Genomic DNA, 22,126 nt, shown 5'->3' with positions numbered 1-22,126 from the left:
TGTATGTTGAGGTTTTGGCTAAGCACTACAAGGTTTGTTTTCTCACCCACCGGTGACACAAGTGAACTTAACTCAATGCACCAGCGATGAATGTAAAAAACAGGTTATTGCAGCACTACAGAACCCCGCCTAGTGCAAACATTACGTGCTGGGAATGCTTTTCGATTACTTATAAGGAGCAGTGGTAATCCTCACAATCATTTAATAATGATTTACACACTCAAGATTGCTAGAATCTGAATATGTATTTCAGCATATTTATTTTAAAATTGTTATTTAAAAATGTTGAGATCTAGTGCACATAATATTTGTAACATTGCAGAAGACAATAAAAAGCAGCTAAGTTCTTCAAAAGTGGTGAAAACAGGGAAATTTGTAACATCACAATTTAAAGCTCTTACACCCTTACTTCACTATCTCTAAGCACTATGCTGGTTCTAGAAGATTAATAAATAATAAGCCTGAGATTTGGTGGTAGTGCGCATACCTGGACAACACGGTTTGTTATCTGATTGCAATAGATTGTCAGCTATTTCGAGCACATGGCCAAGAGCCATGGCACTAGTTTGTGAAGGCAGAATGGAACGCTTCACAGAGCGTTCTGGAGGGTTCTTATGTCAGGATGCAATCTGGCGCGGTGCTCATCTCTATCTGTGATCTGCATCTGCGACGTCGGTGAAGCATCTCTCAATTTAGGGACTAGTGGTGGTCCTTAAATACTACATTTTAATCTAGGAAGAAAACCTCTGGCATAGAGACAGGATTGGTGGATACAGAGTATGGGTGCGGTGCCATAATAAGTGTCTTAGACACATCTTTAAGAAAATGGGAGATGAGCTACACCCTTTTGATGATTTATCTGTGGACGTCCTTTTGATGGCCTTGTATGATAACCGAACACTGTGTAACATCAAGTGTTATATCTAACTCATTATCTGAATGGCTTAACACTCTCGATTTTAGGAATTATAAGAACGTTGAGGGCGGACAAGATTAATGTTATTAGTGTTTGTACCTGACAAAACAGTGATTTGGCAGAAAACAGGAAAAGTGTTGTCCAAGATGGAACTGGGGGCCTACCTGGGCTGGAGTCAGTGCTTATGGACTTTACGTCTGTCTGGTACTCCATTTAGCAGGGTAGGTAGGGCCAGGAGTTTGTTTGTAGTAGAAATTAGACTGAGATGCACTATTCATTAAAAAAATGTGTTTTGCCTAGTTTACAGCGTCCAGCATTTTTGTGTTATACCACATATTCCATTTTTAGGAAATGACTGTGATCTCAAGGTGAGATCCCATGATTTTTTCTTTAAATATGCATGCTCAAGATGGTATTCCATCTGATTTGTTCAAAGTCAAGTAAGTGTGCACATTCTGTAATCATAACCTGCAGAGAAGTAATGCCCTGTTCCTCGTCCCTATGCCTGCGATCTGGAGGAAGCCTCGTCGATGGAGCAAAAAGGGTATACAACTGTTACAATGAAGTTTTTACAACGCACTACCATTACAACGCAGGCATTACCACGCATACCATTACAACGCATTGCGCTGGGGGGCGCTCTAGGATAGGGAATAACTATAATTTTATATCCAACACCTTCCCTAGTGTCCACGGGGACTGGAGTTGGAATATAAAATTATACTTACCACTATCCAGGACCTCTAAGCGCTATGCGTTGTAACGGTATTCGTTGTAAATACCACGTTGTAATGGTATGCATGGTAAAAGTATGCGTTGTAACATCATACATCCGAGCAAAAGATGGCCCAAAAACTCAATTATGAAGGTTGACTGTTACCTGTAAGTATTTTGTGCAAGTCAGAAATTAGGTGGTGAACTTATGTGCTATAATAAGTGTGATTTCCGTTCTACCTATGGTTCCAACCACCTAATTCCAGACTCGGACTATAGTGGACCTATTGCTGCCAGGGGGCTGTGGTGTGATTTTAACCATTGAGATAGCTCATGGTTCCTCAGTGGGACAGCGAATCATTCTCCATCAATCCATATTTAAATATGTTACAATATTAACTGCTGCCATTTTCATTTAATTCTAGGTACCATGACTACTGTTGGCAGTTGCCAAATATTTGTACTCCAGGCAAGTGCTTTTTCATGCCCTGCGGAGATGTCTGGTAAGGGCACAAATTACCGATGCCAGTGTTCCAGGGAAGCTCGTGAACTTATCTCAAACACAATAACAGTGACTTTCATCAGAAAAGGTAAATTGTTTTTTGTAAGACAAATAAGACTGGTGTACATACAATTTCATGTAAATATAATCTCCAGCTGTAATTTGCAAAATTGTGTTGATTAAAATACTGATGATTCTGAAGACTGAGCTGGGACAATGTTGATCAAAAATCAGTCCAAATAATAAGGCAATTTGTGGACAAATCTAAAGTTTGGTGCTGTAGTGGGGCTGAGCCTTGCATTCACTCAGTGTTAAATTAGCATGAGCTTATTAGAAGTTTAAACACCATTTTACCATTCTGCTGTCTTTTGCACACGGCACACGCTTTATTAATTGTTTAGAGTTTTGGCAGGGTGTTTTATTTCACATGAGAATAATTTGTTTTTCTTCATTATTAGCCTCGCTTTGTAGGCCTCGTCTGTACAGTGAGTGCCGAGGCCTTCTAGGTTATTTCAACACTGTGGTTGTTGTTCGAAATGATCAGCGCACGTACTAAACATAACACATATGCAGCTGCGACCACTTCAGATACTGGTGCCTTTAATAATGCACTGTGTAGGCATGATTGAACACACTTGGAGAACATTCATATGCTGAGAGCTTGTGCAGAACTCAATGTGATCCACTCATGCATTCCTTGAGGTATGGGGTCGCCTTTGCAAGCCTAAGAGAGCTTCTGTAGTCATAAAATAACCTACTAGCAAGGGAGGGTGAAATATGGGTATATATTCAGCCTTTTTCATTTAGCATTATAACATGTTTCTCCCTTTGAATTTTATGAAATAGTACCTATGCTGACAATCTTGTTTCTTATTATATGTCTGCTTGTATTAGCTAAAATGCTGTACTTGAGATCACGGCGTTAAAAACAATATTTTAAACTTGCACGTGTCTCCCTTTACTTCCTGTTCTGGACTGGTATGAGAGTATAACGAAAGAGTGTTCATGTTTTCCACTTTACCTGAGGTAACCTAAGTCGCTTGTTCTGGGTTGTCTAATCATTGGTTTTTTTCCTATAGGACTAAGAGCTAATGTGACACCGTCTGGTAGGGGGTTTGGGGGACTAAGTTGAGTTTTGGCACACCTTAATTCACTGTGGGCCTAGGTCTCTGTGCACAGTTCTGTGTAAGAGCAGAATCCCTGCAACAGCGCACAAAAGTTATTTTCAGGTGCACAAAATGTTGTTATGATTTACAAAACATTAATCTAAAACTCCTAACTGCAATTTACTTGTACTTAGAACTAAATCAGAAGGGAAGAGTTTTAAGTGTGAGTACATTTTCTCACAAGGATGAGGTATGTGTGTTTCGGAGAGGAATTATCGACATATGGTCATGAATACCTACAAACTTGCAAAGGTTGGGCAACCCGCAATATTAGGACGGTGCAGAATAGGGTTTTTACCAGTGCTTAATTTGTAAAAATAAAAAAAAAGTGTGCCGGTTCCTGAAGCTCTGTTGAGAAAGCTGTGAATGGTGCCATTAAACTTCGGCGCGCCGAATATCAGTGCTAAGTAGTCTTCAATCCACCTCATCCCACCTCTTTAATTTACTACCAGACACACTCTGCCCCTTTATCTCTCTCGTGCAGGTTTCTGCTTTCTCCTTTGTGATGATTTTTCCATCATTCTTTTTCTGCATCTTTACCATATGTGTGATTTCCCTCTCTTGTTCTCTGTAAATATCTGGTACGGAGAAATAGATTTTGGTGGCCCCCAGCAGGAATCACTGGCTCAAATAAGCACTGGATGTTAAAGAGGTAGAAATCCTTTTTTTTGGGAGGGGGGAGTGCACAGGGGTACTAAGGAAGTGTAAATGCACATTAATGCAAGCACAATTGCACACCTTTACACATGAGAACATTGTAACAAGAGGGACTATTATAGAATTTACATTGAAGTTCAAATCTGGCATTCCCAGGAGGAGTATGTGAATTCTTTTGTGACTTTAATTGCATTCAGAAATTTACTCTCAGTAAAGATGGCATCTGATAGAAGTACATTTCCAAGCATAGTGTGTAAGCATGGGCCTATACGCTTTTACTGAGTGTCAAATTTGTAGTGGTTGTTTCCGCATACAGCCTTGCAATAACGCATCTCATCCCCCTGAAAGCTTTTAAAATAGTGGCACGCAATGCCCTTGGGCAAAAAGGGAAACAGAAATGGGCCCAAACAATATGGGATAGAGAAGCAGGTTAGAGTGCCACAAGGGTCTTCCCTCAGTCCCATGCTTTGTAATGTATACGTGAGCCCGCTGGCTGCCCTTATACGATCTTTTGGGCTGCAATTTACATCTTATGCGGATGACACACAAATTGTGCTGTCCCTTCAATGGGGTAAAGAAGCTGAAACGGCCTCAAGATGTAACAACTGTATGAAAGCGGTAGTTGGCTGGATGTCTGAAAATTGCTGAAGCTTAATGCAGGCAAAACAGAGGTGATTATATTTGGGAATAACTCCAACCTCTGGTCGCCAGACAGGTGGCTCAAAAAAATGGGGAAATCCCCCATCCCCTACGCAAAAAAAGGCAAGAACTTGGGGGTGATTATGGACAACAAACTGAAGTTTGGGGACCAGGTCAGCGGGTGGTCTCAACAAGTTTTATCCTCCTTAGAACCCTGAGGAAAATAAACTTTTTCCTAGCTGAGGAAAGTTTCAGGACAGCTGTCTCAGCCCTCATTTTGTCCCGTCTGTAATAGTCTCTACTTGAATATTCAAAAGAAATATCTCAAAAGCCTCCAGATGGTGCAAAAAGCGGCAGTGAGGTTGGTAACGGGCACACCAAGGTTCGTATTGGTAAGAAATGGCCTGCGCCACCTTCATTCGCTCCCTATATCTTAGTGTCACTAATGCCTGGAACAACCTACCAATGCATCTTAGGAACTCCACGGATCTCCTTTCTTTCAGGAAGGGGCTGAAAACGTGGTTGTTCACAGAACAAGTTTAGGTGCAGAGGGATACCAGTTAGACAGTGCTCAGCACCAGGATACCCTTGGGTAAAAGTACACTTCAAAATCCTAATTAACATAACATAACATAACATAACGTAAGACATAAGTTAAGGAATGGGTAAAACATAAATTGAGGGTATTGTCATGTCCTCCAGGAAAGGAAATTGCTAAATAAGTAGGTCAGCGGTCTAGCTGGTCCAAACAGAAGTGAAATGCCAGGAACTTCCTGGGTGGAGACAGGAAGTATTAGTTTTCCCTCTCACTACATTAAGGGAAGCAGAGAGAAGAGGACGTGTGGAGAGTATCTCCACATCAGTATGACATGTATAAAAGCTGAGAAATTAATAAAGATGAGTTAATAGCCTTATACCAGGTGCTGTCTTTTATGCAGGGTGGTATGCTTGCCAGTGCCGTGAAGAACAGGCACTGGCGACGAGGGTGGGATTGAAGATCACGCCTGCAGATAAAGGTGGCAAGTAACATAAGAATGTACCAGTGCTAAAGAAGCACAAATTACCTGCAGCTAGCATGCAGCATTAAAGAAAAGCAGGAATTCTCTTAGCTACAAGCCATGCATGCTGCAGCTGTCTGGTGTCCATTTTGAGGTCAGGTAAGTTGAGAGACAGTCCGTTGAAGTCTATGGGGTGGCCATCTTGAAGTCAGGCGCCCTAAGACAAACCTACTAAATCAATGAGGTGACCATATTGGAATCAGGCAATCCAAGCCTACCTCACTGAAGCCTACTGAGACAGCCATACTAAGGGCAGACACTTTCTTTCGAAAGGAATACACATAGCTGGGGGGCATCAGAGCTGGAACAGCTGGAACAGCTGTAAAAGAAAAATGTGAAGCAGCCAGAAAGAATACAGGGGTCAACTTTGAGAGAGCTTTCCCAAAATCAAAAGAAAAACAACTATACGCAAGATCTCTACCAAAGAAAGCCAATAAATAATAAATAAAGTATAGTGAGCAGTCCTGTGGCATTATCATACTAGCACATTCCACTATCATGTGGATGAGGAAAAAAAACACCTAAAGCCACCCCCTGCATTGAAGAAAAAACAAACTACAGAAGATTGGGCAATTCACACCGACTCTGGAAACCAGTATACAATCACACCCTAGCAACCCACTGTTCATCGAGCTGCTTAGACTTTACATCAAGCATCAAGCATCAAGCAGTGGGACATATCACACACATGGCACGGACAACAGTGTGCCTAACAAGTGAGAAGAAGAAACAAACAACATAAGACTGGCCAATTCACTCGGACTCCGGAAACCAGTATGCATACGCACGCAAGACACCCATGACAATAAAGAGAAAAGTGAGAGGACACAGTTAATAACACATGAGAGAAGCAGAGCCAAAATGCACTGGGGCCAAAAAAAAGAAATAAACACTCACCTATCAAATTTTACCCCAGTTGCAATAGCACATAAGATACTTAGAGAGATGTACTCAAAGAAACGTCCCAAATATAGCTCTGACTCAAGGAGCAGTTCATCACAGTCCATCAGCTCAAGACATTCACAAGTCAGACTCAGACCACACCCAGACGAACTTCCTGAAAGGAATCAGCAGAAGATTCATCTGATTCAGAAAGCATGTCAGCAAAATCACTCAGGTCAACAGAATCATATGGCAAGTCAAGATCGAGAAAACACCCATGCCGCCAATCACCAAAATGCACAGTGGAATCAGAGAATGTTCTCCCTGTTCAGAGCAAAACATCACATGCTGATAACTCAGAACAATCATTTACCCTAGAACGCAACATGTCATGTCTGTTATATTCACATCAAGACATGAATATTCTACCTTCACCTCTGATCTAACAAACCAAACCAATCAAGAAGCCTAATGGATGCTCACCTCACCAGCGGACACTCCCTGCAACAGACATCACCCGCAACATCTCCAGAACCACTCTCAACATTTTCAGAGCAAAGAAACCAACTACAGATCCCAAAGGATGCACTGGAGAGATTGTCTGAATTTCTTTGTAATTGGGGGGGGAGATGTCATGCCTTCTAAGAAAGGACATTGCTATATAAGTAGGTCAGCAGAGCTAACAAACTAATCAAGGAGCCCAAAGGATGCTCACCTCAGTAACAAACACTCCTCGCAACAGATTCACTCTCAGCATCTGCAGAACCACTCTCAACATTTGCGGAGCAAAGAAACTAACTACAGAGCCCAATGTTTGCACTAAAGAGATTGACTGAATTTATTTGTCAGTGGTGTGGAGATGTCATGTCCTCCAGGAAAGCACAGTGTTATATAAGTAGGACAGTGGTCTAGCTGGCCAGACAGAAGTGAGATGCCAGGAACTTCCTAAGTGGAGACAGGAAGTATTAGTTTTCCCTCTCACTTCATTGAGGGAAGCAGAGAGAAGAGGACGTGTGGAGAGTAGCTCCACATCAGTAGGCCATGTTTAAAAGCTGAGAACTTATTAAAGATGAGTTAATAGCCTTATACCAAGTGCTTTACTTAATACATAGTGTTATGCTTGCTAGTGCTGTGAAGAGAAACCAATCCAGAACAGGACAGGTATGAGCACAATCCAAAAGTACAGATAATAACAGTAGTAAGAAAGGGACCCCAATATGAAAAAGAAGCTAACACCTCTACAAAATATTATTAAGAATAAAATAGTAAAAGGGACACATACGAAAACACATCAAATGGTGAAATGAAGTGGTCTCATCCAGTAAATAACAAACAAATCAAAGCATTTCACAAAATTATGAACGAGATGAAATCAGCAATATTAATTGTAAATTAAAATGATAACATTATTTGTAATTAGTGCAAACATTGGAAACATAACACAATTTAAATTTCCCATGATGATTAATGTTGGTGTTTTTAGTACACATGAAAAAACACTGTGGTAAAAAATGCCTCATAGAGAAGGTCTCTACATTCGAACAAGAGGTTTAGAAGGAGAAAGGGTTGCATAGGTACGATAACTCAATACACCAGTTCCATATGGAGCAGCCTCGAAAAGAAACTGTTCTAAAAAGTTGTAGAAAGAATGAGCTAACTGTTAGTAGAGATTACTACCAGTCTAAATGTGCTACCTAGATTCTTCTTTTTAAAATGTAAATAAAACATTTGGAAGTTCCTTCAGCTTCCTTGGAACCAAAATATCCAATTTGTCTACAATTCTGTTGTGAGACCTTTTGACCTTTTCAGTCCTTTCACAGTATTTGCAATACTAAGGCAGGATTTAATGGAATTTGCTGTGACTTACAATTGCTGCACTTCTAAATTCCAGGGGTTGCCTGGAGTGCTCTTTGCATGCTGCTCAAGAGTAACTCACACCTGTTCACACACTGAGTAAATACATAAGGAGTAAATTGCCATAGATTCAAAACATTTAGAAATGAAGAAAACAGACTGAAAACGTGTTGTAATGTACAAGGTGCCTAAAGCACGGATGATTGGCCTTACTAGCAAATTGACAATTTCTTTTGAAAAAGCAGGCTCTGTATATACTATACCAAAGTGAGGCATAGTGTGCACAGAGACCAGTGGAACCCCAAAGGTAGGCAGAGGTACAATTATATAGACCTTACTCTCTATTTCTGGTAGTGTGGTCGAGCTGTAAGACAGTATTAGAGGACAGTGTTAAGCATTCGTTGTACACACTGAGTCCGCAAATCAATTCACACACTCACAGACTGAACTTCAAAGCAATTGTTTTTGTATAAAAATATTCTTTTAGGTATTTTATTTCTAGAACCAAGCAAGCCTGGCACAGGTAAGCAATAAATACTTTACAGTAATACATGATGAATGTTATACAGTTGTATTGCAATTGTAAATACACTTTGGTTTGACTTAGACTATGGTTTCAGAGAAATGCAATCATTTGTAAATACAGTACATAGATTTCAATGGGATTTTCAGTAAAATAGCAGGTAAGTTACTTTTTGATTACTTTTCTTACTTAGTGCTGTATGCCTGCATGCAGCACTGGGACATTTCCTGTAAAGAGGTAGGTAAAAGTGTTTTTGTTAAATTGTACAATTTTAAATAATTTCTTTTTGGTTCAAATCTCCACAATTGCAGGAAAAACAGTCAATGTTATACTATAGAGGAAATTATGGTTATTGGTTTTAGGTTAGTATTTGGTAGTGGGAGTTAAGGTTCTGGGGTTAGACTCAGGGGTCCCCCAGGGTCAGTGATGTACTCTTGTTACATCCCCAGAGGCACTAGTTTGGCCTGGTGCAGAGTATTGAGGCTCAATTTTAGACAACGGGGAATAGGGAGCCTCTGGTCAGCGGCTGCTGGCAAGCAGGCCACTGGGTTGTGGGTGCAAAGCTCCTGGACTTCAGCTCAGAGCAAATGGGGAAACAAATGAGCACCAAAGGTGCAACCTCAGCAGCACTAGGGTGGCCGGGTGCTGGGTGCTGTTTTGACGTCAGATGCCCAGTTGTTTCCAAAGGAGAACCTCCGGTTAGCAAAATCACTGCAGGCAGGGAGACGAAGGACTTCAGGTGCGACCACCGCTTCGAGGGGTAAGTTGGGAAGTTAGGGGTTGGTTAGGCACTGTTGGTTTGGGCAAGCAAGGCCGTGGAGCGTTGGGTGCAGGGGTGCCTTTTGGGGTCGGATCTTCTTACCGGCTCCTGGTCGCTGTTAGGGGGGCCTTCTGTATTCAGACTGCAGGCGTCAGCTGGAGGCTTGAGGCAGGTCAGGGGTCACCGGTACTTGGTTCAGAATCACCTGGGGGACCTCCTCGTGGTGTTCGCCCACTCAATCTCGGGCCGTGCACGGCGGGTGCAGAGTGGGGCGGATTCGCAGTGTCCATCCTGAGCCAGAGGTTGCATTTGAACAAATCCGGTGTTCATGATAAAAGCAGTCTTTGGAAGTGAAAGCAGGCAGGTCCTCTGGGTTTTTGAGGATTCTGGCTGCAGGACACACCGGGATTTCACAGGAGCAGGTTCGAGGGGGAGACAGGCTCGTAGGGCCGGGGCCAAGTCAGTGGGCGAATTCCTCTTGTTAGCTGCTGCACAGCTGATCGGTCCTTCTTCTTTTCTTCTTGTTTATTGTCTGTATCTGACAAAGCAAGGTTCAGGGGTGCCCCTATATACTAGATTTAGGGGTGTTACATGTAGGTAAAGGGCAGAGACTAATTGGTCGCCTCCCTGTGGTGGGTACACCCCCTATTATGTCACCCGCCAGTGGGAGGGGGGCATGAGCCTGTCTCTGGTTGGCTGACTCCCACATCTTCAAGATGGCATGGACTGAGATTTGTGCATCACCTTGCCTCCCCCAGCTGAGGGGTGGAGTTGGCAGAGGTGGGCACACCTCTCTTCTTCACTTGTTTTTCCCGCCGGTTCTCCCGCCCAAGGTGGGGGTCAGAACCAGTGGGGACCAGTTGCTGAAAGCAGCAATTGGCCTGGGGTAGCTCACAAAGGTGGCAAGCCTTTGAAGCTTCCTCTTCGTGAACCCTGCATTGTTTCAGGCCCCAAAGAGCAGCATACTCTCGGTCTAGGGGTCCATAAATATGTCTGGTGGTGGCAGCTGAAAGCAGCCACTCAGCCTGGACACTAGTGGGGGGTTAGTTTTCAGGGGAAATCTCTAAAATGTCCTCAGTGTACATTTTTTGCAGTAAATCCCACACTGGCATCAGTGTGGGTTTAATGTGCTGAGAAGTTTGTTACCAAACTTCTCAGTTTTCAGTGTATCCATTATGGTGCTGTGGAGTTCGTAATGACAAACTCCCAGCATCATATACTCTTAATGGCAGCACTACACTTAGACATTGTAGGGGTACAGGGCTCATGCACCTGTATCCTCACCACTGGTATAATGCACCCAGCTAAAGGGGTGACTGATTTATGCCAGGGCAGTGGGTTGTAGGCATGGCACACAGAGAGGTGTGCGATGTCGACTCTTCACTTTGTTCTGCACCAAAACACCAAAGCCTGTCAATGCAATGTGTGTGTAAGGGTACAGGACCTCTATGGGTGGCACAATAAGTGCTGCTTCCCCTAGAGGCCTTCTCTGGTCACAGTGCCCTGGGTACCTGTGGTACCATTTACCAGGGTCTGACCTGTGGCCAGAGTTGCCAATTGGGTTTAGGCTTGAATGCAGATTTAGGGAAAGAACATAGCCCTGGGTACTTGATTAGCAGGAACCAAGAGCACTCTCAGTCAAAGCACATCAGCAATTCAGCAAAATGCAGGGGCAACCATGCAGATAGAGTGAACTTTCTCACACAACCCCCCCCCCCCCCCCCCCCCCAACGAAAGAGGATCAGACTAACCTTTCCCTAGAGAGCCCTCATTTTCTCAGTGGAAGAACCTGGAAAGTGCATCTGTATTGGCATGGGCAGTCCCAGGTCTGTTTCCACTACAATGTCCATTCCCTGTAGGGAGATGGACCACCTCAACAGTTTAGGATTTTCACCTTGCATCTGCATTAGCCAACTAAGAGATCTGTGATCAGTTTGAACTAGGAAGTGAGTACTAAACAAGTATGGTCTCAACTACTTCAGGGACCAAACCACAGCAAAGGTCTCCCTCTCAATGGCACGCCAACGCTGCTCCCTGGGTAGAAGCCTTTTGCTTATGAAAACAACTGGTTGGTCTTGGCCTTCATCATTGGGCTGGAATAGAACAGCTCCTAACCCTAGCTCAGAGGCATCAGTCTGCACAATGAACTGCTTGGCATAGTCTGGAGCTTTGAGAATTGGTGCTGAGCACAGAACCTCTTTCAGGGGGTCAAGAGCCTTTTCACAACTAACTGTCCAGTTTACATTTTAGGGCATCTTCTTAGTGGTGAGTTCTGTGAGGGGAGTCTCAATGAACCCGTATCCCTTTCACAAATCTCCTATAGTGCCCAGTCAAGCCAAGGAATGCCCTCACTTGGGTTTGGGTTGTTGGAGCTGCCCATTCCAGATTGGCCTAAATCTTGGGCTGTAAGGGTTGTACCTGGCCTCCACCAACAAGGTGGCCCAAGTACACCACAGTTCTCTGCCCTATCTGGCATTTGGATGCCTTGATAGTTAGGCCTGCGATTTGCAGGGCATTTAAAACCTTCTTAAGGTGGATCAGGTAATTCTGCCAGGTGGAGCTAAAGACAGCAATATCATCAAGATAAGCTGCACTTAAGGACTCCAGTCCAGCAAGGTCCAGTTCAAAGTAAATTTATTTAGACCAATAGTCCTTAAACGTTTTTAAAACTTACTTTAATACAAAAACAATTAAATCACAGTTCTTAAAAACATCATAAAACATCATAGAAGTTCATGTAATACACTGAATTGTCCAATCCACAGTTCATATACACAGAGCACCTAAAACTATAAAACTGCCTTTCAATTACATTCACATTTGAGGAATACTTTAACTCTTTGAATGAACTTCCCCATGGTACAAGCTTTGTCCAAAGTATTCATTTCGGTAAAAAGGTTTACTGCCTGGGCCCTATTTTTGATATCATTCTTTTTAAACAATCAAATAATATATGTAAAATGTCACAAGTTGTTCCCAAGGTGTAGACCCAGTTTCCCTTACTATCAATCATAGATCTTTTTACCCCATTATTAACATAACAGGGGTTAAACCTTAGCCTTAGTAGTTCCCTTCTTAACCAGCGGCAGGGTAACCTATCAATGTAAGGGAAATGTTGTTCGTTTTGCCACGCAGTGGCCATGAAGCACACAGAACTTGTCTGCAAGACTTAATCTTGGCCCTCTGCTCGAGAGATGTATTTTCCCAGTGCCCTAAGTTCTCCCTTATCTACCTCAATTTGGTGAGTCTGGAGAAACAGCTTAACCGTCAATATACAACACGCTTTACTAATGGTCGCTCTTATACCTTTTGCCCATGTTAGCTCACTCTTTAAAATTTAGTTTCTGCACCATTGCAAAATCTTAAAATATTCTCCCCTTCCCTGGCGCTGCCAGAATTGTAATAGGGTGATGCAAGCTGTTATGCTCCATGAGGTAATTCCCAATTCCAATCTCACCGCCTGTGCCATTGAAGATTTAGGCAATGAGAATAGGGTTTTTCAGGGTTTTTCTCTCCTTGACGTCCCATCCCTTTTTGCCACTCAAATATAACAATTCAGCACCATATAAGAATTGTGGTGGTACCATTGCTGGGTAGGCTTTTAGGATCGGACATTTCACCATAATTACTATTGAATTTTTTTCAATTCACTAACCAATGCTGATGCCCTGAGCTTCAAAGCGTCAAGGTGGGTATGCCAATGCAGACCTTTCTCGAACCACATCCCCGGGTACCTATATTTGGCTACCTTTTCCAACTTCTCAGCACCCAGAAACCATGCAAACCCTGTTTTCCTCCAACCAAAGCATAGAATCTTTGTCTTGTCCATATTGTCAATGAGTTTTTTGAACCACAATATTTATTAAACCTCTTTAGCTTTCTTTGTAGGCCAATCTCTGTTTGATCAATTATAACAAGATCGTCCACAAGATCGTTATTATAACTTATAATATATAAAATGTTTCCCATCTAACTTCGGTCTTGCCCCCCTTTCATTACCTAGAGGAAGGGCAAGTCAGCAATAAGTAAGGAGAAAAGTAAGGGAGGCAATAAACACCCCTGCCTCAACCCATTGCCAACCTGTATTTTCTGAGATAGACTCCCCTCTACATCTAGAATTATCTGGGCCCAGTTATCAGAATCAAGTGCCTGGATCAGCCCTAGCCAATCCCTTGGTATATTATACCCAATCAACGTTTCCCACAGAGGCACACCGTCCACTAGATAGAATGTTGTGTGGAAGTCCACAAAGCAGCAAAACAACCCTCCCCTCTGCTTTATCGACTTCTGTACAATGGACCAGAGCGCAAAACAGTGGTCAATCATTACGTTTCTCTCTTTAAACCCCCACTGTTCTGGGGGCACAATCCGATTAGCTTCAACCCAATCCTTAAGCCTTTCCAGAATTAATTTGGCGAATATTTTTTCACCTATATCAAGCAGGTTTATTGATCTGTAGTTCTTTAGGGCTTTTAAGTCACCTCTTTTATGGATTGGTCTTATTATTGCTCCTTTCAAGTTACCTGGTATAATGCCTGTAATGTATCCCCTGATACATTTTCTGCAAAGATCACAACCCACCACTCGGCCTTGATTTTATAAACACTGCAGGCAAGTTGTCAGGGCCTGCGGCATGGGTAAGATTTAGGCTAGATATAACTTTTCTAGTATAACTGGGAGTAAAATTATTCTTTATTCCTTCCTCACTCCTTGCCAAGGTATTATGCTCACTCTCTCTATCAATGTCCACTTTCCATAGATTTCACCCAAATAGCTCACCCACTCATCTTATGAGACAACACAAAGTAAAGAACCTAGGGCCCGATTCACAGAACTAACTTAAGACAAAATCCTAACCTTACTAATTTTGGTATTCACAGAATGCACTTACTACTTTTGGTATTCACAGAATGCACTTACTACTTTTGGTATTCACAGAATGGATTTACGACTACTAACTTTACGTCCGCATTCGGGCCGGAAATTTCGGCCCGGAGGCGGAGCTTCCAGTCCGGAGGCAGAGCTTGTGGCCCGGAGGTGGAGATTTCAGCCATGGCTAAATCCCCACCTCCGAGCAGGAAGCTCCGCCTCTGGGCCGGAAGCTCAACCTCTGGGCCAGAATTTCCGGCCCGAGTGCAGACGTACAGTTAGTAGTCGTAAATCCATTCTGTGAATACCAAAAGTAGTAAGTGCATTCTGTGAATACCAAAAGTAGTACGTTTAGGATTTTGTCTTAAGTTAATTCTGTGTATCGGGCCCCTAGTGTTTTACCTGAGCTTTCTTGGACCAATTTCAAAAGTCCTTTCACATCTTTAGACTCTATCGCAGCTAGCAACCTTGCCCAACAGCTATCTTTACAAGTTCTTTTTTTATTCCTAAAAATCATTTTACATTTTCTCCTTATTTTCCGGAGAGTGCGGGACATTTCAGCATTAAACCTTACTCTTATTCTTCTTTCTCTTTGCCTAATACTTGCTGTTACTTCATTGTCAAACTAGGTTTGTTCTTTACTATTGGTTCTATTTTTACTTTCTACCCCATGTTTACCACGTTTATTTCCACCCTTAAGCATTCCACCAATTGTCTTATTGTTAGTCTGAATGTTTTCTAGTGGAAGGGTCTGCTGTACAGCAAATCATTTTCCAATAAATTCCTCGGATATACAGTTTGTAAGCCGTCTTGGATAGTCCACATGTACCTGAAGAGCTATGGGCCCGATGTAGGTAAATCCCATTTACCGATTTAGAAATACCGAATCTTACCGATTCGGTATTTCAAAATCGGTAAATGGGATTTAGGTCCCAACATCTGGATTTGTTACCGAATCCTTAACAATTCTTTAATTACCGATTCGGTAAATACCGAATCGGTAATGCCCATTCATTCCTATGGGCTTTGAAGCCCATAGGAATGATTAGGCATTACCGATTCGGTATTTACCGAATCGGTAATTAAAGAATTCACAAGGGTGCAGGGGGTGTCACTTTGACACCCTCTAGCACCCCCAAAACGGGCATGTGTGCAATGTGGCACACAGACATGCCCTAAGGGCACGTCTGTCTGTCACATGGCACATATGTACATGCACAGATGTGCATGTACACAGGAATCGGTATTTTACCATGGATTTGTATTCCATGGTAAAATACTGATTCTGTAAGCCATGTGCCAAAGGTACATTTTCTACCTACATTGCTTTTTCGGTAATTTTAACGAAACGGTAAATATTACCGAATCGGTAATTATTTTACCGATTCGGTACATATTACCGAATCGGTAAATATACCGATTCGGTAATGATACCGATTCGGTAAAATTACCGAAAATGTGCCCCTACATCTCGGTAGCCCTTTACCGATCGGAAACGGCCGAAAAGCTGTATTTTCGGCCGATTCGGATCGGTAAAGGGCTACCTACATCGGGCCCATAATTTCTTTGTTTAACCCTTGATCCATATGGATCACTAAAACAATATCGATGACACAAATATAGAACTACTAAAATATCGAGTACAAAATATAGAATGCAAAAATATCGACTTCCAATCTCCAAACAGGTAGTTACAAAAATATTGAATCAAAAATATTGTTGTAAAAAATATAGTTAGTCAAAATATCAAAATGTTATAAATGCTTTAAAGTAAATCAAAATTAATGAAATAATAAATATATATTAACTTAAACATACTTAAAATACTTAAATAACCTTAAAATTAATAAATAGTTAATGTAAATTAAAAAAACATACAAATTGATTTATTAATACATATATATGAACATAATATTAATACAAAATATAAAATATTTTTACCGTAGGATAGCGGAAAGGGTAAAATTTACTATTACCACTCCAGTGAGTGCAACAGTAGAGAAAGCGTTAGATAGCGGGAGTGTAAAAATTACTATTTCCACTCCAGTGAGTGCAACAGTAGGGAACGCGTTGGATAGCGTAGGGGTAAACATTACTATTCCCACTCCAGAGAGTTAACAGTAGTGAAAGAGTTTGATAGTGTAGAGGTAAAAATTACTATTTCCACTCCAAAGAGTGCAACAGTAGGAAAAGCGTTGGATAGCGGGAGGGTAAAAATTACTATTCCCACTCCAGTGCGTGCAACAGTAGGGAAAACGTTGGATAGCGTATGGGTAAAAATTACTATTCCCACTTCAGAGAGTGCAACAGTAGGGAAAGCGTTGGATAGCATAGGGGTAAAAATTACTATTCACACTCCAAAGAGTGCAACAGTAGGGAAGGCTTTGGATAGTGGGAGGGTAAAAATTACTATTCCCACTCCAGTGAGTTCAACTGAAGGAAAAGCTTTGGATAGCGTAGGGGTAAAAATTACTATTCCCACTCCAGAGAGTGCAACAGTAGGGAAGGCGTTGGATAGTGGGAGGGTAAAATTTTTATTCCCACTCCAGTGAGTGCAACAGTAGGGAATGCGTTGGATAGCGTAGGGGTAAAAATTACTATTCCAACTCCAGAAAGTGCAACAGTAGGGAAAGCGTTGGATAGCGTGGGGGTAAAAATTACTATTCCAACTCCAGCGAGTGCAACAGTAGGGAAAGCGTTGGATAAAGTATGGGTAAAAATGACTATTCCCACTCTAGAGAGTGCAACAGTAGAGAAAGCGTAGGATAGCGTAGGGGTAAAAATTACTATTCCCACTCCAGTGAGTGCATCAGTAGGGAAAGATAATACTTCATATATTAATTAAAAAAAATATTAATATCAATTACAAATTAATGGCAAATAATTACAAATTTAATATAATAGTAATAAGTAAACAAATAAAAATACAAATAAAAAGTATTTATAAAAAATCATTACCTGTTAATATAAATTAATTACCAATTTACAATTAATTAATTAGCAAATGAAAAATAATTAACAATTAATTAAAAATAAATACCAATAAGTACATTTAAAAATGTAGTTAATAACAATTAAATTACTTCCCACCCTATTTCCCTATAAACCCACAACAGGCTACAGTAAATAAATAATAAAATTAACATCATTATCAATTAATCAATTAATAAAAATTAATTATCAATTTAAATTTAATTATTTATCAATTAAAAATTAATTAACAATTATTTCAAGATAAACACCATTAAATACATGAAAACAGTTGATCAATTATAAATAAATTACTTCCCACCCTATTCCCCTATAAACCCACAACCTTCTAAAGAATGTTTTAAAATAAAATTAACATAATTATCAATTAATCAATTATTAAAAATTAATTACCAATTATAATTTAATTGATTACCAATTAAAAATAATTATTTCAAAATAAATACCAATAAAAAATTAAAACATATAATTAAATTACTTCCCACCCTATTCCCCTATAAACTTACAACCCGCTACAAAATTAAATTACGCAAAAATTAAATACCATAAAATTCATTATTTAAAATAATTGATAAATTAAACATACACTTTTCACACATATACTAACATAAAAAACACTTTAAAAAAATCGATATCATTAAAAGTCCATATATTTAACATCTATATTATATACTTTGATATTTTGACTTTCTATATTTATGTAAATCGATATTAACTTACTTACCTCAAATTCGATATTTTTGTCGTCTATATTCTGTCCATTTAATATTTTGTCCATTACATTCGATATTTTTGTTGTCTATATTCTGTCCATTCGATATTCTGTCCATTCTATATTTTTAACTCGATATTAATGTAATTCTAGATTTTTTCTCAATATTTTGACTGTATACCGATCCATATAATTCGAATTTAAGAGAATAGTAATCACTACCTTTCATACTTACCACCTCAAAGCACTTAATTAATTCAAAATTCCAGGCATGTATGAACACATAATCAATGGGACAAGGTTGCTGGCCAATCATAAATTTGTGCTTTGCCGGTTGATCAGCCTCCATTCTTCCATTCATACATGCCAAGCCCATAGAGCCCAGTAGTTGTCCTAAAGACATATCTTGGGCCAAAATACCTACCCTTAGGGAATATGGCATCCTGTATATGATAGGAAATCAACAATTCCTCACAACATTGATCTATTCTATGGGGATCTAGTTTATAGTTAAATTCACACAATGAGAACATCTTTCTGGTAGTTGTCGGATACAGTCATCAAATCTTCTTTTAAATTTCTCATTTCCACCTTATATTCCTCTTCCTTCCCCTTCTGAATGTATACGTTAACAACGACTAAACCCTCATAGAGTATGGAGGGGGCTAACAACAACATTCTGCACCTTAATGCCCATTTACATTTTATTTTCAAAAGTTCCACCCTTCTGGCAATTTTTGTGGAAATCAACGTCAATTGACCCCCAGATGGTCGACCAAGGGGTTGCTTCTTTGCTACTTTTGACTGGTGGGCAAACCCTTAGATTACGGGAGTTTCGTCACTCAGCCACGTCTCCTATGAGCACACAATATGGTTACACTCAATGATCTTTTTAAAAATTTCCTGGTTCAATATCCTCTTATAACCCTTTATATTCCAGGATGATATAGACAGGCTGTACGACGACCCTTGCTCCTAGTCGTTCTCACTCAATCACCCTTCTTCATCGTAATCTGAAGATGCTAAGGCTCTGTATCTTTTTTTCTGCTAATGTAACTTCCTCGCCTCTTACTATCTCACTACCTCTTATTGTAAATTTGAGTTCTTACTTGTTGTTCCAGCAGGTATCCATCAATCTTACCTGTCGTACTCCATGCATCCTTTGTGAGGAATGGATTCTCCTGCCAATTGTAATCCCACATATCCAGTAAATCTTCCCTTTTTACTAACCTAATACCTTCCTTTTGTAACTCACATTCTGCATTTACTAATGCTGTTTTTACAAGGGCTGAATAAAGGAGGACCTTAGTCACTTCACTCCCTTTACTGTTTGCCAAGAACCCAATCCTTTGTGCTGATATTCCATAAACCTGCACATTTAGATAGGGAAAAGAGGAGTTGAGATCAATTTAATGGGATTAGTTTCTTTGCTTTTTTCCCACCTTTACCATGACTTATTGACTCTACGAAAACCCACAGGTCCTATCTACATTCTACCACTAGACCCAGTGGGTCCTCAGATGGTGCAATCTCCCTTCTTCCTAGAAAATGTACACCCTTTCCTTTATTAATTTGGCCCCTGTAACTGCAGTGGGTGCTGCGTCCCGCTAGCAGAATCTTTTCCATCCTCCCTACCATATCGTCCCCTCCTTCTTTCTCCACTGGGGTTTTCTTGATATTATTTTTTGTACTCCTAGTTTTTCCTATACCTTTTACCCACCTTGTTGATCCTTCTGGTTTGCTATTAAATCTTCCTTTTCCCTGGGTGTTTTTCTTTATCGGAGCTGGGGCCACATTCTTTACTAAAATCACAGGTTCTTTTCTTACCATGTACCACTTTCCGCTGCCTCGGGGCTTGGTCATTTCTAGGGATATTCTCCCCCCTCCTAGGGTGAGGGATTTGCTGCTTAGAACTCCTCCTTTCACCCTGTCATTTTATGATCATTGGGTAACAAGATGTGTAGACACTAGGCTCCTCCTTCTGATTTAGGGAATCTTTCGTCACTCCTTCCTCCCTTGTGACTACCCCTTCCTGACGGTCCCCAACTGTGCTAACTATAGACAGCATTAGCCCTTTTATTTATATCAGTTCCCCTACCATTGTTTTAAACTGTTCCCTTTGTGTTTTTAAAAACTCATTACTCAACATCGAAACCTCTAGCAGGCCTTGCAATGTTTTTTAAGGAATTAACATTGCTTCAAGCATTGAGGCACTTGAGCTACCTGTAACCTCCAAACTGCGTGTAGATGGTCCTGAGTGTTTAATTCCTACACCTTGGGGGCTATAAGCCCCTTCCTTCACATTGGAACGGTCTGTTGTGTGGTTATTGTGACTGGGGGTGAATGTTTTGCCATTGTGCAACATTCCGTCCATCATCTTGTGTGTTTTGCTGTTCACCCTATGTGGGAAGGGTATGCCCAGACGTGGGTCCTGTGCTCACTAAGCCACTGGAGTCAAGCTATCCTGGCTGAAGATGGCTGATAGCCAAAAACCGGTCCTAGGATGCTTGATTCCGGTCCAGGGAAGACATGGCTTGGCAGTTCGGTCTGGACTGTTCTCATGAGGCACAGGGTCAAGACTGTTTTGCATATGGCTATGTCTGAACTGGGGTGGCTTGGTGAGCAAAATAACAATGGATTAAACCCAGATCTGTGACTGGGGGTGAATGTTTTGCCATTGTGCAACATTCTGTCCATCATCTTGTATGTTTTGCTGTTCACCCTATGTGGGAAGGGTATGCCCAGACGTGGGTCCCGTGCTCACTAAGCCACTGGAGTCAAGCTATCCTGGCTGAAGACAGCTGATAGCCAGAAACCGGTCCTTGGATGCTTGATTCCGGTCCAGGGAAGACATGGCTTGGCAGTTCGGTCTGGACTGTTCCTATGAGGCACAGGGTCAAGACTGATTTGCACATGGCCATGTCTGAACTGGGGTGACTTGTTGAGCAAAATAGCGATGGATTAAACGCAGATCTGTGACTGGGGGGTGAATGTTTTGCCATTGTGCAACATTCCATCCATCATCTTGTGTGTCTTGCTGTTCACCCTATGTGGGAAGGGTATGCCCAGACGTGGGTCCCGTGCTCACTTAGCCACTAGAGTCAAGCTATCCTAGCTGAAGACGGATGATAGCCAGAAACCTGTCCTAGGATGCTTGATTCCGGTCCAAGGAATACATGGCTTGGCAGTTCGTTCTGGACTGTTTCCATGAGGCAAAGGGTCAAGACTGATTTGCATATGGCCATGTCTGAACTGGGGTGGCTTGGTGAGCAAAATAACGATGGATTAAACCCAGATCTGTAACTGGGGGTGAATGTTTTGCCATTGTGCAACATTCCGTCCATCATCTTGTGTGTTTTGCTGTTCACCCTATGTTCACCCAGACGTGGGTCCCGTGCTCACTAAGCCACTGGAGTCAAGCTATCCTGGCTGAAGACGGCTGATAGCCAGAAACCGGTCCTCGGATGCTTGATTCCGGTCCAGGGAAGACATGGCTTGGCAGTTCGGTCTGGACTGTTCCTATGAGGCACAGGGTCAAGACTGATTTGCACATGGCCATGTCTGAACTGGGGTGACTTGGTGAGCAAAATAGCGATGGATTAAATGCAGATCTGTGACTGGGGGGTGAATGTTTTGCCATTGTGCAACATTCCATCCATCATCTTGTGTGTCTTGCTGTTCACCCTATGTGGGAAGGGTATGCCCAGACGTGGGTCCCGTGCTCACTTAGCCACTAGAGTCAAGCTATCCTAGCTGAAGACGGATGATAGCCAGAAACCTGTCCTAGGATGCTTGATTCCGGTCCAAGGAAGACATGGCTTGGCAGTTCGGTCTGGACTGTTTCCATGAGGCACAGGGTCAAGACTGATTTGCATATGGCCAT

The 22,126-nt window shown here is 41.5% G+C and overlaps 1 protein-coding gene across 1 annotated transcript in view; it reads left to right on the top strand.

Moving 5' to 3' along the window:
• LOC147707028 (adhesion G protein-coupled receptor F5-like) overlaps window positions 1-22,126 on the top strand; it is a 1,085,534-nt gene that overhangs the window by 647,287 nt on the left and 416,121 nt on the right. The window contains exon 11 of the mRNA XM_086926248.1: window positions 2,056-2,220. Coding sequence (XP_086782374.1) covers window positions 2,056-2,220 — 165 coding nt within the window. The remainder of the gene's footprint in view (window positions 1-2,055; window positions 2,221-22,126) is intronic.

The sequence above is a fragment of the Lissotriton vulgaris genome, chromosome 6, assembly GCF_964263255.1.
Source record: "Lissotriton vulgaris chromosome 6, aLisVul1.2, whole genome shotgun sequence".
Classification (NCBI taxonomy): Eukaryota; Metazoa; Chordata; class Amphibia; order Caudata; family Salamandridae; genus Lissotriton; species Lissotriton vulgaris.
The sequence above is the reverse complement of the archived record's forward strand: the minus strand, read 5'-3'. Positions and strand labels throughout refer to the sequence as shown.